The sequence below is a fragment of the Ixodes scapularis genome, unplaced genomic scaffold (genome assembly GCF_016920785.2).
Source record: "Ixodes scapularis isolate PalLabHiFi unplaced genomic scaffold, ASM1692078v2 PGA_scaffold6__148_contigs__length_123643588, whole genome shotgun sequence".
NCBI classification, from domain to species: domain Eukaryota; kingdom Metazoa; phylum Arthropoda; class Arachnida; order Ixodida; family Ixodidae; genus Ixodes; species Ixodes scapularis.
Genome location: NW_024609881.1, coordinates 86,052,212 through 86,066,515, shown reverse-complemented (window position 1 = coordinate 86,066,515; position 14,304 = coordinate 86,052,212). Strand labels below are relative to the sequence as shown.

At 44.0% G+C, this 14,304-nt stretch overlaps 2 protein-coding genes across 4 annotated transcripts in view; both read left to right on the top strand.

Annotated features, from left to right (window-relative positions):
* The first annotated feature begins 2,544 nt into the window (after positions 1-2,544).
* LOC120840722 overlaps positions 2,545-14,304 on the top strand; it is a 29,292-nt gene continuing 17,532 nt past the window's right edge. For 2 of the 3 annotated variants that reach the window (XM_040211366.3, XM_040211364.3), the window contains exon 1: positions 2,545-2,896. The gene's annotated coding sequence lies outside the window, so the exon portion shown is untranslated. The remainder of the gene's footprint in view (positions 2,897-14,304) is intronic. The other variant, XM_040211367.3, reaches the window with a different exon arrangement.
* LOC120840726 lies at positions 3,709-4,793 on the top strand. The gene has a single exon (XM_040211370.2). It carries the CDS (start codon positions 3,849-3,851, stop codon positions 4,791-4,793), a length of 945 nt encoding a protein of 314 aa, XP_040067304.1. The 5' UTR covers positions 3,709-3,848.

The window sequence follows — 14,304 nt, the reverse complement described above, 5'->3', positions numbered from 1 at the left end:
TTAACAGAACTGTAATGTCATATTTAGTATGCCCTTTTTTAACTTTTATCCTTCAAAAGTATGCGTCCGCATAAAATAGGTGTTACAAAGCAAAAAAAAAAAAAAAACATATATAACCTTTTTGTGCGCTCCTTCTGGGCAGAGTGTCGCGGATTCCTAGGATGATCACATAACTGAGATGATTTTTCCTAATCGCTTTTAATATAAATCCGATGAAACTGATAATGATAAAATGACACTTCCTTTGAATGGCGAGCCAGATTTCTTTGGTACAAAGATAAGCAAACAGCTTAAAAAGTGTCATTTCTATTTTACAATGAATGCCTGGATTGTGAGTCGGATCTGGTTCCACATTTTGCGGATGCGGTTCGGATACGGATACAATAATGTAAAAAGTATGCGGATACAGTTTGGATACAAAGTATGCAGATGCAGATCGGATACGGATACAATAATGTAAAAAGTTTTGCCGGATACGGTTCGAATACAAAGTCTGCAGATAATTAAACTGTTATCCACGCAGGGCTCTACCTATATGTAAGATCTAAATGAAATGCAGCGTAAAGATACAAAAAAATGGCAAGGAAAATTAAAATATGTGCTATGCTACTTTTTTGAAAGAAAGACAGCCACAAATAGTATGTGCTTGTTTCACTTGTTTTATGTTTCACATTAATAGATTCACTTCCCTTTACCAGGAAGGCCTGAGGGAAGAGGAGGTGATTATATAGACTACGGAGCTTGTGGATAAGTGAAGTGATGATGTGTATCACGAAAGCGCTTTCATCCCTTCTTCATAAACAGTCAGTCTCTCCGCTTGCCAGCTTGATCCTGCTAACGTTTCCCTTGCCCTCTTGAAGTGACCTGCATCACCCTACGATTTACTCCAGAGGTGCCCGAAGGTGGTGGATTAATTACTGAAGTATAGAAAACATGTGCCTCTTTAAATAAAAGATTTTTTTTTCCTATGAAAATTTTTTTGTCATGCTTTGTTTTTCTAAATGATCAAAAATGAATCTGGGCATTTCTGGTGTTTATTACGACTAAATAAAGAGTGGGATTGGAAGGGAATGAAATTGGCAAACATAATACTTGTTTCATTTGGCCAGAATGAATGTCTGTCCCAAAATAATTAGTTTTTTTTCTTTTCCCTTATTTGAATTAGATAGAAGTATGATATATTTTACTGCACTATGTAGGGAATGTACACATGTGTGCTGGTACTGTGGGGAGGCTGGCATCCATGCAACTATGTGTTTGAGGTTCCTTCGCCGTTCACATGTGAACTGAGACAGTACAATCAGGGCAACTCCTGCCCCTCTCGATGAGATCCTGTCTTTCCGGAAGATGCTAAACTTTTGGGTGTCAGCAATTTGTCCTTCGAATATTGTATCATCCAACCAGGTTTCTGAGACCCCAAAGATTGTGTTCGGCGAAGTTTCAAACAAGACAACGAGGTCCGAGTTTGTTCTTGATGGATAGAGCGTTTGTATACCGGATGCCGATGTGTCGCCGCTTCCTCGGTGCGGGAGGAGTACGTCGGGTTACTAGCGTCACTCCGTTTTGTGTCCCGGGCGATGGGCCTGGCAGTTTCGTGGGGGGAAGGGGGGGGAGGGGGGGGGGGGGGGGGGGGGGGAGGGGCACGACACCGGTGGATATGGGTGCGGGGTGCGAGTCATCGGAGGGAGGAAGCTGGCATGAGCCACAAAACCAGTGCCCGGCGAGGAGGCCAAGCATCGGTAGGCGAGTAGCGACAGCCCTTCACACTTCCCATGGAGCCACCAATCACACAGGGTCACATTTTAGGGCGGCCACGTTGTTGTAAACCGCTTTCTCGCAGCTCGGGGAGGTTGGCGACGGCCTGGGATTTCGATAGATGTTCCCGGCAATCAGCATGAGTCATGCAATCGGCGCAGTCGTCCAGGCAGGGCCTAACCGCGATGAAGCGGATGTCCGCACTTTCAGAAGTGAGAGAAGCCGCCGCGCGGAGTTGAGAAGCATTGTGCACCTCATCGGAGTGTTCCCGGAGCTCGACTCTCTGTAGAGAGGCGACCAGCAGAAGTTGCAACCATGTCCGCAAGCACGTCATCCCTGAAGACTATAATTTTGCTGAAAGGTTCCACCACCGTATTACACATATGTGCGAAATCCCGTCAAATATGCTGAGAAACTGTTTGATGCGGTCTCTCTAAAGAGCCAACGAAACGTTGTAAATCTCTTAGTACAAACACCAAAACACGGCAGAGACGAAAAGGGGTACCTTTGAACTTGAAGCAAGCCCATGGTCAACACACGCACTGCACCGCACAAAAAGACCATCCGTGTGCGCTACTTTTAGAGCGTTAACAAGCAAAGCAAGGCGTAAATGAGTAAGAATCGTTCCGTAGAACCCGTAGAACCAGATCACAACAGCCGCCATCACAACCCTAAATATACAAACACAGTGCTGCTAGACTTCTTTTCTTTGGTTTTGTGAGTTTGTCGGGTGTGTAAATAAGGTAAAGTCTGATGAGTAAATTTATTAATACTATACACTACAGATATTTTCTTCTTGATGTGTTCTACTTTTAAGTCACAAAATAAAATATAATATAATTTATTAACTACAAAATGCATACACGGTTGGTTTAGCCTATTTTAGACCAATGGCTTAGGTTGGCAACATACGTTCCCGCCGGTTCAAGTGGTTCAAGTATGGTTTAAGTTTGGTTTAAGCGGTCTAAGTTTAAGTTTGTATCGCGGCTCGCACAATTGTGGCTCGCACGGTTCTGACCTGACAACCGTGGCTCTGAAACATCGTGAAGACAAGTTCTAGTAGTTACGGTTCGAAGTGCCTAACGGTCAGGCTGCGTAATCCCACTGTGGCACCGACGCACCTGCGTACCCTGCGTGAAACGTAAGTAGCGGTACCTCATTTCCTTTAGTGATGCTGCTCACTTGCTTAACCGACGGGATCTCGCATATTACGTTTGTGGGTATTCCTGTCTCGGGTACCCGAAATCGGGACGGCTCCTTTGGAGCCTTTGGATCCTTTGGAGGTCGATATCTGACCTCAACAATTCCGTCTAGGACCGGAATTCGGTGCCGGTCCTAGACGGAATTCAAGGCGGTGCGTTGTAAGTGGCAGAGCTTCGCTTTAGGGTGCCCATTATTACCTAAACCTCGCACATGCTCGTGAATGTGCGAGGCTGGTTAGGTAATAATAGACAAGAGTAATTATTTGAGGGCTCTACAGTGATTATTATTTTGAAGAGCGAAGCGCTGCCACTATGACCCGGACGAAATCCGGACAAAATTTTCTAGCGCAACCAATGACTATGATAAGTGGGCAACCATGTTCGCCGATTGCGCGCGATTTCGGTTACGCCAGACTGCGCGACTCGCGATGCATGATATCCCTTTGTGATTGAACGGTGCTAAGAGGAAACGATCTCCTGGTTCGTAAAATGAAGCGACAGAGGCGAGCATTTGATGACGTGTGCGACCGACAGAAGAAAAGAATTATTGCCGAAAACGTGCGCGACCATCTTGCGGACATTTTTTCTAAGTCTGCTCCGGACGAGAGCGATGGAAATTCTGCGGTTGACGGATCAGACGACAGCAGTGACGGAGCCAGGGAGGGTCTGAGCGCACCGCAAGTCGACGATCCCAGAGATCCTTGCGCGAGCACATCAGCTTCCGAAGAAACTGAAACTCATTTGCCAATCTCAAGTGCAGATGAGTTTACTTTGGCAAGCGAGCTGGCCACCTGGGCACGTGAGACCAAAGCCTGCGCATCCCATCTTAGCAAGCTTTTAAAGATATTGAAGAAGTATCACCCGGAGCTGCCTAGTGACGCAAGAAGCCTAATGGGGACACCAAGATCTTGCAATGTGAAAAACATGGGAGCGTCCGGCCTCTACCACTATTTCGGAATCGAATCGTCACTAAAACGAATGATGAGCTCAGGCAGCATCACTGGAGACACCATTTCGTTGCTCATCAATGTTGATGGCCTGCCTATAGCGAAAAGTTCCAGCAAGCAGTTCTGGCCCATTCTTGCATCTGTCGTCGAAAGCTGCGATCCTGAACCTTTCGTCATAGCTCTGTTTGTTGGAGACAAGAAGCCGGAGAACTTGGATGACTACCTTACCGATTTCATTTCGGAGTTAAGCACATTGCTGGAAGAACACGTGACCGAGGGCGGAAAGGAGTGCGTAGTTCGAGTGCATGCGTTCATTTGCGATGCGCCCGCAAGGGCATTTCTGAAGTGCATCAAGGGCCATGGGGGATACTTCAGTTGTGAAAAGTGCACCCAAGAAGGCACCTTCTCTGAAAGCTGCCGGAAAGTAATTCTTCCAGAAGTCAGCAGCCCCCTACGAACAGACGAGTCGTTTCGAAAGCAGGATCAGGAAGGGCACCATCATCGACAGTCCCCATTGGTCGAGCTACAGATTGGCATGGTAAGCCAATTTCCCCTCGACTATATGCATTTAGTCTGCCTAGGCGTTATGCGGAGGCTTCTACTTCACTATTGGGTGCGGGGACGACCTCATCGATCAAAGCTCCCACCACGTGCACAGACTAGCATCTCAACAATGCTCATGAAACTCCAGAGACACACCCCTCGGGAGATGGCTCGGAAGCCCCGGAGTCTTCATGAATTAGAGAGATGGAAGGCCACTGAGCTACGAAACTTCCTCTTGTACTTCGGTCCTGCGGTTCTAAAAGACCACATGGAGAAGCGCTACTACCAGCACTTTCTCAAACTGAGCATTGCAGTGTCAATCCTCCCTGTTGGAAAATCTCGATGATGGAAAGATGACGGAAAAGGCTCATACAAGCGAAACCGTAATATGGGACATCCTATACAAGCGAAAAAGGCGGCTCCAGTATAGTGGAATAAGGCGGAACGATACAGGTGGGCGGAACCATGCAAGCGTGTCGTATTATGGGACATCCTATACCAGCGTAGTGGATTAAGGCGGAACCATTAAGGCGGACGGAACCATACATGCATAACGTAATATGGGACATCCTATACCAGCAAAAAGGCGATACCAGCATGGTGGAGCCATATGGCTCCACAATGTTGGTTGGTTTCGCCTTTTCACTGTTGTACAGGGCGATTTAATTTTAAGATTTACATATATGTTTAGAAAGGTCATGAAAGCTAAATTAATGCGGTTTGTGCAGACGAGGTACGGCCAGGCGTACGTAGTATAGGGACCTAGTCGTAACGATCAGTTAGATAATTAAATCCAATTTGTTAATCAACTTTTTAATTAGTGAAAATGAAAATTTGGTTTCAATTAGAAACTTGCTGAGTCATTGAAAACCACAAAATCAAGTTTTTTAGAAGGACATAATGCAGGGGTAGCGTTTTATGCGTTCTGTAAAAAAGCTTTATTTGGACTAGTTTCTAGGTTTCAGTTTCTTATCAGAGCTCATCTCTGTACCCACGGTCCTGTTCCCCAGGGGTTTAGACACGCAACACACGTGCGCCTTGCTTCCCTTCATCCTACGAGGGAGGCGAGGGGGCGGCTTCGCACTGCGGCCACCGGGCAGCTGGACCGCAGGTGCAAAGATGCGCTCTGGTAAGAAACCAAAGTCTGGAAACGCGTCCAAATTGACCATCTTTTAGAACGCCATAAAATGCTACTCTTGTCTTATATCTTTACAAAGAAAATTGATTTAGTGTGTTTTGGTGATGTTTAGCAAGTTTCTAATTGGAACCATGGGTCTATTTTCACCGATTAAAGATTTCACGAACATACTATACTTAGAGAGAGGCTGAAGCAGTTTTGTATTTGAGAAAACACTTTTAAATCTTCTTCATTCGACTTCCAGAATCTCAAATATCAAAATTATTTGCTAATTTAATTAATCGAGGCTGCATAGTCATTTTTAAAGCGTTGTGAAAGCACTTCCCTAGAGAGCGACGTCACAAGAGCAGCTTTCAAAATCTTTGTTCACGCATCTTCAGCGCCTATCAAAGCTATGCACGCACATGCTATTTTTTAAAAGGGCAGAAAAATGTGTCACGACTGGTGCCAATGCCGGAGAATATACCTAGAAAACTTGCGATTGGACGCTCGGCCCTTAAGCGACACACGCTTGGCGGCCGAAAGGTCTTCTTACGATGTCACTGTTGGTAGGATGTTTTTTTGTGTTTTCTCACATTTAGTTATATCTTTGAGGAAAACGAACGGGATATTCAGATTCGCGGGATAAAACTACGCTAGAATGAACCTCCATCTAGTTTTCTGAAAGAAGTCTGGCACATCTCTGTAATAAGCCGACGGATCATTACAAATCAGCCTTTTATACTATGCCGCCCTGGCCATATAACTCACGTGCACAGACCGCGTAAATGTAGCTTCTACGGCTTTTTTAAAAAAAATCTGTAAAACATAGAAAAAAACACTCTGTAGAATGTCCCCCGATACGATACGATTGTATGGTTCCTTCCCCGCTTGCATTGTCCAAGAAAGACTTGTGGACATCCAGCGTTTCATTGGAATGCTGGATGTCAGCGAGTCTCTACATCAGTGAGTGGTTTCAAACAAGCATGATGTTTGCACACCAGTAAGCTCTTATCCGAGGCTCACCAGGACCACTAAGAGCAGAGGCGAAATGTCGTGACCTGGTAAATTTGGTTGCAGGTATTTATTTTTAGAAGAACTGCAAGCAGCAAAGCTTAAAGGGGCACTGACACATCAAAATCATATTTTTTTTTATTATCCGAAACGATTGAAAACGATGCCGGGACATTACCCTCAAAATTTGAGATTTGGGAATTCAGTATTCGTGAAGTAAAAAAACAATTTCCAAATGCCGAATTCGAAGTTCCCGCGCGATCGGCGCCGGTGCCTTGACGTCAAAAATCGCGGAGACCTGAGAGTCGACTTCCTTTCACCACTCCCGGCTGTTGCCATGGCGACCCAAAGCGAGGAGGAAAGGAGCGAGCGCCCGCGTTGAGGCGGACCGGTTTTGAGCGGTGTCGCCTGTTTTCCGTTGGAGGTTACAAATCCAGGAGACGGCACCACAACGAACTCCCGATTTTTGGTATTTCAAAAAGAAGGGCCGTAGTGCGTTCGCAATTGCGTTAAAAAACATGTTTTAGGATTGCCGTAATTAAATGTTATAGAGATGTCGCCTACAAAGCTTCTAAATTTCCTGATTTTTGACGTCACCGATCAAAAGAAGCAAGGAGGCGAGAGGCGGGAAAATCAAACGCCAAAAATAAAAAGGCGCGCGCGCGCGCGGGAAAATTTTTTTTCGCGATGCGGTTTTTTTTGCGTGTCTATGACTGCAACTTGCATCGTTTTAGACAATAAAAATAAATACGACCTTTGGGGTGTCAGTGCCCCTTTAACTTTGCTCAAAAGAAGATTATTAAAAATTCAATACTGAACAATGGTGTCCCTTGAGCTGTCAGACCAAACTCCCACTCTTGCCACTCAGGAGTTCCTAACTTGTGCGTAGAGGATCAGCACAACCCAGATTTTTGCTGCGAGCGCACCTGCAATATAAAAGTTGAATAAACATGAGATGAAATATGAGACGTTTACAATTCTCTGTAACGTGAAATTAGAGCACAGATCTTGAAGAGGAGGATGGGAGGGTATGCCCCTCCTCCCCCTCCCTTCCTCCTCTTTTGCTCCCCTCCCATTTAGAGGGAAATTTCCCTGAATTTAGCGGGAAAATTTCCCCACTAAATTTAGCTGATTAAGTTTCCCACTAAATTTAGCGCAGAAATTGATGTCACATGACCTCAACACAAATGCAGTTTTTCCGCTAAAAGTAGCGGGGAAAATGACGTCGCATGACCGTGTCACGTCATCCATAAAAAAATTCTGTTTCTCAGCTAGACTTAGCGGAAATATTAACGTCACATGACCCCAACATTAATTCAATTTCCTGCGAAGTTTAGTTGGGCGGTTACGCCGACAGCGACGCCGCGAAACGCGGAAACGGGTGCTAAGAGCTGCGCTAAAAACTAAATGCATCAGGTGAAATAAAGTGAACATTAGAGATACTGTAAGAAAAAGAAGAGAATCTAAGATACCGTTCTCAGATCCTTCCTTTTGTCCGTTCTCAAATGTTTTGATTTCAAGAAATGTTTATCTCTTTATTCATACCCAGAGAACCCCTCCTAGTTTCAGCATGAATGCAATAAATCAATGCAGACTAGACCTTGTAAACTATATTCCACATGAAAATGAATGTTTGCCACATAGTCATGTATGAGTCAGTGGCTCAGATCTCTAAATACATTTGTATTAAGGAACATTCTTGAATAAAACTTCTGGGCTTCGAATTCAACAGTTTGTACTTCCACAAAAAACACTGTATGGCACTGATTTTTTTTTTGTGACACATCAGAAACAGCACAGCACTGTCATCCTCACATACCTAACAAGAATTTGTATTTTTTTTTTAGCATGGCATGTGCTATTCTAATGCCCATACAGCATCCTTTAACAAAATTTCCTTTGTAGAGCTTTTTATTGGTTCTTATTTAGCTCGCACGACAGATTCGGTACCTTGAATTCTCACTCGGCATCAACAGTTTTATATATTAATGTAATAGCGAAAGACAAGATGTATGGACTTGAGTACGGCTCAGCAAGCACAGATGTTGAGAAAAGTACTGAAGAAAACTCAAATGTCAAAATAAAAATAAGCTGGAATGTGGATACAATTATGGACATGATCATGAATACAGTTAGCAGATTCAATATGAAGAATATGTGTTAGACGCACGCTCAAAGAAACCTGTTGCATCTATATTCATTCAAATTACTTTGCAGAACCCAGCGCTGCAGTCTCAGGTGGGAGTTCGCTGAATGAGTCTACTGAAAATGAGTGTAGACGGAAAAAGCAGTTTGATCTGCGATAATGAGCATTACATAAGTGACATGTCATTATTACTGTTACAGTGCCGAATGTTCCAAACTGTCAGTCGCATCATTCTGTGAGTTCCCTCCGTACATTACAGGGTTTGGCTCTCTCGAATGCTTTGCGAGAAAAATGATGAACGGGAAATATCTAGAGTTGCTTTAGAAAAACTATTTCCAGAATCTTATCTCAGCATCGCAAAGAATATAAAAAGTTTCTAAAGACAAGGTTAGTGCAGGAGTTGAATAAACTAAATACTTTGTTTTTCGAAACCATCTTGCCGTAGTAAATGTATGAAGTTCCCCTAGGTAGAGCTAGTCATTACGGATGATTGTGCCCATCGCGTCCCATAAAAATTTAATTTGCAACCTACAATATTTACAAACTCAATTAACTCTGAATAAGTGGACCACTTGGCATTAAAGATTGGCCTCACCATGACTGTCTGCCAACATCTACATAATAATTTCCATGAACCTATGTATTTCAAGAAAATATTCGGTGCGAGCTGCTTAAAACACAATAGCACTTTTTAACAAGTGCTGATTGTTGGGCAAGTTGGTACGGTACGTTAGAAAACATGATTGTGCTTTGAAGACGGGGACATAGGAAGGACATACACCACAGAGTGCTAACTTTCAACTGATTTAATTCAAGAACCTCAGCGTAGAAACACACTGCGTCACCGCACCACATCTCAACCAATCCGTGGCACTGCCACGGACCGCAAGTACGCCAACTCCTTATCCGCCAAGTCAATTGACGCCACACTGACACAACACGTGCCGGAACTATTTATAGCATCAGCCTCCATAAGCTCTCTAACAGTCATATCTTTGTGCCTAGCAAGAACAGTAGACTGAGCAAATAATGGTTTGCACTCGCAGTCATGATCTGTCGTGTCACTGTCATGACTGCGGGTGCAAACCATTATTTGCTTCGTCTACTGTTCTTGAGAGGCACAAAGATAGGACTGTTAGCGAGATTATGAAGGCTGACACTATAAATAGTTCCGGCACAAGTTGTGTCAGTGTGGCGTCAATTGACTTGGCGGATAAGGAGTTGGCGTACTTGCGGTCCGTGGGAGGGCCACGGATTGGTTGAGATGTGGTGCTGTGACACAGTCCGTTTCTATGCTGAGGTTCTTGAATTAAATCAGTTGAAAGTTAGCGCTCTGTTGTGTCTGTCCTTCCTATGTCCCCGTCTTCCAAGCGCAATCATGTTTTCTACCGCACTTTTTAACACTAATAGAAAGCCTGTAGTGGGCCACAACTTAAGCAGTTTTCACTTCATTATAAAGAGCAATTACACATATGTGAACCATGAATATAGGCCTGCACTAAATTTTTTTCTTAAGCTGAACGTGCTATGCTCTGTTTACTATATAAATCTTTGCAGAGCTGACAATGTGCAAGTTCCTGTTTCTTTATATTTCACGTGTCCCGACTGGTGGGTGTGGTAGGGACATAAGATTGATAACACCAACGAAACACAATGATTATTTTAAGAATTTGTTTGGGTATAGCACGAGCAAGGCGATCTGCGGGAAGTTATTTCTGTGACACCGTCGAACCTACATCCGCGGGCTTTAAGTTCACATGTTAATCATGTCTGCAGACTCCTTTTTGTAATTGGAATTTCATCCAACCCAAGACTTGAATATGTTTTTTGCATTTTAGGCTTAGTAGTGCTTTTGCTGTTTCACCTAAAGAATAGGTAAGAATGCTTATTTCGAGTAGCATACCTAACACCTGATGGCACGAGGACTCCCCTGTCGTGACGCTGATCGAAAGTCACAGGCAGGGAGATACTGCGATGCTCCTGTTGCTGGGATTACCTCCCCCATGGTCCTGGCCAGACCACAGAAAAAGATTGAGTCCAAGCTTGTGGCAACTAGGATCTCCAGATCTTGAGGCACCCAAGTAGCTGAAAATAAAAACAAATCACAATCAAGTACTTGGCAGAGCTACATTAGAATGGCTAGCATATTCTTTCGTGATCAGCACATAGATCCTCTTATTTTAGTCATAGTCACCCCCCAGGACAAGGCTACGTAGGCGTTAAAATGATGGGTACCGAATTTAGGCGAATGATCAAATGCATTCATTTAACCCCCTTTCGCCCCAACCTGAGAGACTTCTGTCAAATATTCACATTCAACTGTGAAGACTACAAATAAAACTACTACTGCAATGCAAAGCAGTATAGTGGGAGAGTTTAGCCAGCGGGTGTGGCAACGAAGGCGCCGGAGAGGAGGAAAGGGAGGAGAATGCCGAAGGAGGGATAGAGAAGGCAGCAAAGAGGCAAAGAGATGACCGCCATTTTGACGCAAAGCTGTCGGCACAGAGCACTGTTGAGGCTATGAGTCGTCTGCTACGGGCTTATTTATTTTTTTTGCCTAAATAAAAGTGCGTTCAAACATGGAGGAACTTCTTTCTTTAGGTTTTTAAGCCACCGAGGAATAACACTATATCATTTTATTGCCAGAGCCTGCCAATAAAAGGAAAGAACCGAAATTTGAATATCGATCCCATGCCGGGCGAATGAATGAAAATGGCGGCCCTCCCCGCTCAGCTGGGAGCAGCCTAGAGTTCACGCGCATGCGCTCACGCCTCTTGCTCTGTGCCGCGGGCTGATCAGCTCACTCGGAAGGGAGACGTTACAGCAGCGAAATCATAACTCTCCCCATATATGGCTCTACTGCAATGGAAAGATTTTCCTACCCTCGTGCTCAGCGAGTGTCGACTGTGGATACAACTCCAGTTCATACACTCGCTGAACATGAGGGTAGAGTGTACCAGCAGAGGGCAGGTGTCTGTATACAAAGAGTTTAGTTGGCACACCAAGAGGCTAACGAATAAGAATGGGTACTACTCTGAGCAAAATGCCAAAAAAACGTGGATCTCGGCTTGACACTAACAGCGGCACACGGTATCTATTTTACTGACAAAGGGGTACTAAATCATTATTTTCAGCTACCTAACTAAACTAAATATTCTTCCCGGCTTGCTTTTTAGGAAAATCTCTAAATTTACAAAAACTACTAAGACAACGGCTAAAAAAAAAAAAGCAATGGCAAAACCAGCAATCGAATTCGCCTGCTCTCCAGTAGCATGACATCTATGGCAGGCAGACCTGCAGAATGAGCAAGCAGTTTAAAAAACAGAGTATGTCCTATGTATAATTTTTTTTTTTTATGCTGCAAAGCAAGCGCTGGAAGGAGGTTTCACGACATCAACGACATTTCTTGCAATCAGTTGAGAACAAATTACAGCAGTGAACTTGTCCTTGCTTCTGGCATAACGTTTTAGTGTTGCCCATGGAAACTCTCATCAATTTGTAAATAAAAACAAAGACTAACCTTCATAAAAAAATCTGTAACTTTGGCAAAGAAAAGTTACCTTGAACAAAATATGTACAATACAGTTGTACAGTGTCCATTTGTGTGCTTAACCAATTTTGAGGCAAATCGGCGACAATGAATAGAAGACGTTTGAGTACAATTAAGGGAAAGACAGAAAGGATGCATACCTACAACAAAAAAAAATTTAGAACGACCACGGGCAGGAAACCCTGGTGAGGCTCTCGGAGCGACTCCCTGATATGGGCCTGCGCAGACCACAGAACAAGATCGGTCACAGCTTGCAGCCATAAGGTGCTTCATACCATGAAGTTACAGAAGCGGGTGCAATTGGAAGCAAAGTGCATTTCATTTCTCTGAAAAACGAAGAGTTTAATAGCTCGTATGCATACATAAGGTGATACAGTCATGAATGCACAAACTTTTCAATGCAGCGCTATAGCACCAACTTGTTAACCATGCCGGGCAACACTAAAAACTGAGAGCATTATTTTAAACTATCTCAGCTCAAAGTTAACCACGACAGAAGCTTCAAGCCATCCTTGCAAATTCAGTGCACAAAGCAAGCCATGTGACCTTCTAGCTGGACGCCATGGTACGTCCAGCTTATAATCATGTGTCATGCTGTTTTAGCTGCAATGGCTTGTCGTGTCAAAAGTGGTCCAGCTTAAAGAGACTAAAAGTATAGACGTTTATGAGTGGGGCCCTCATCTAGTCTGCAGCTACATTGCGAAATAGGACGTTCCAAACGGGATGTTTGCTGCCTGTAACCACACGATCAGCTTGTGCCCAGCGATTGTTCCGAGCTGAATAGATATCCTCGACAGTGCCATTATTTGACAAGCATTTCTATGAATGTTAAACATGATTGACTTACAGAGAGACTCCACCTCAACGACTAATGACTTGGGATACCTAATTGAATACTGATATATCAACTAAATGCAAAACAATTACCTGGCAAGCATTAAATTTTTTAAGAGGCTGGGTCGACTCTGCATTAAGTTGAAGGAGTCGATGCGTAATAGGACAATACAAACAAAAATATGCCTTAGAATTCCTTTTGCACCCCCAAAATGATGTGGTTTTGAAGGTAAGGTACACAATGTTCTTGATTTAGAAAGTGCCTCAGCTGTACAAATGCATATGCAATAAGGGCACTTGCCAAGCCTATTCTACTCAGCTCTGTGCAGGTTAAGCTAAGTTAGAGTATAGAAGTACACGCTCACTGACACCATCAGAAAGGCAGGGATAGTCTCCGTTGTTCCACCTCCAGCCCGTCTGCTACCTTCGATAACTTTTCAGCGCCTGATGAGCCTGGAGCGAGCACATCTGTCCAAAGCAGGGTGAAAAGCACAAGCACGTGCTGGAGGACGCCCAGCCATTCTCTTTTTGTCATCGGCTATACTACATATTTTTAGTAAGACATATATTTAAGTGAGGAAAAGTACTGCAAATATGCAGTCCACCTTAAAGATAACAACAGTTGCCATTCACCATTTTCCAAATAAGTGCTCCCACCTATCGTAACATCTACACATATGGTACGTGAGTAGGTTCAGGACTGAGAGGCTAGGAAACGAAGCACTCACAAGGCTTGTCTGGCCCTTCCATCCATGCGGGTACATTCGTTGCAAGTTCCCGATTTGTAGACAAAATGAATTAGAATGAGCAAATCTTGTCTACGCCCGAGGTAGAACATTGAATTGCGATTCCCCCATATTGTGCGAACCATCCTTCAAACTGCAGTACCACCTGCAAATGAACTATGTTGTGCTGCGGCACGCGTCCATGCTGCCTGCTTCAAAGGAAAGCCACTGCTCGTGTTGAAGACGACATCCCACAGTGTACAGGCAACAATGTTTAACAAAAGAGAGGCAATGAGAGTGAAGCTGGAGGAGGCAAAGACAGAGAGAGCGGCCATAGAAAGTAGGATGTTGGCGAAGCTCGAAGAAGAGAGAACCTTGAGAATAGCGACGGAAGAGAAACTGAAAGCAATAATGCAGGAGGAAAGGAACAAGAGAGAAAAATTAGGGGAGGTGTTTAATGAATGGATGAAG

Excerpts from the sequence above, each read along its gene's own strand:
- LOC120840726 (XM_040211370.2), top strand. The coding sequence starts at position 3,849 with ATGGGGACACCAAGATCTTGCAATGTGAAAAACATGGGAGCGTCCGGC.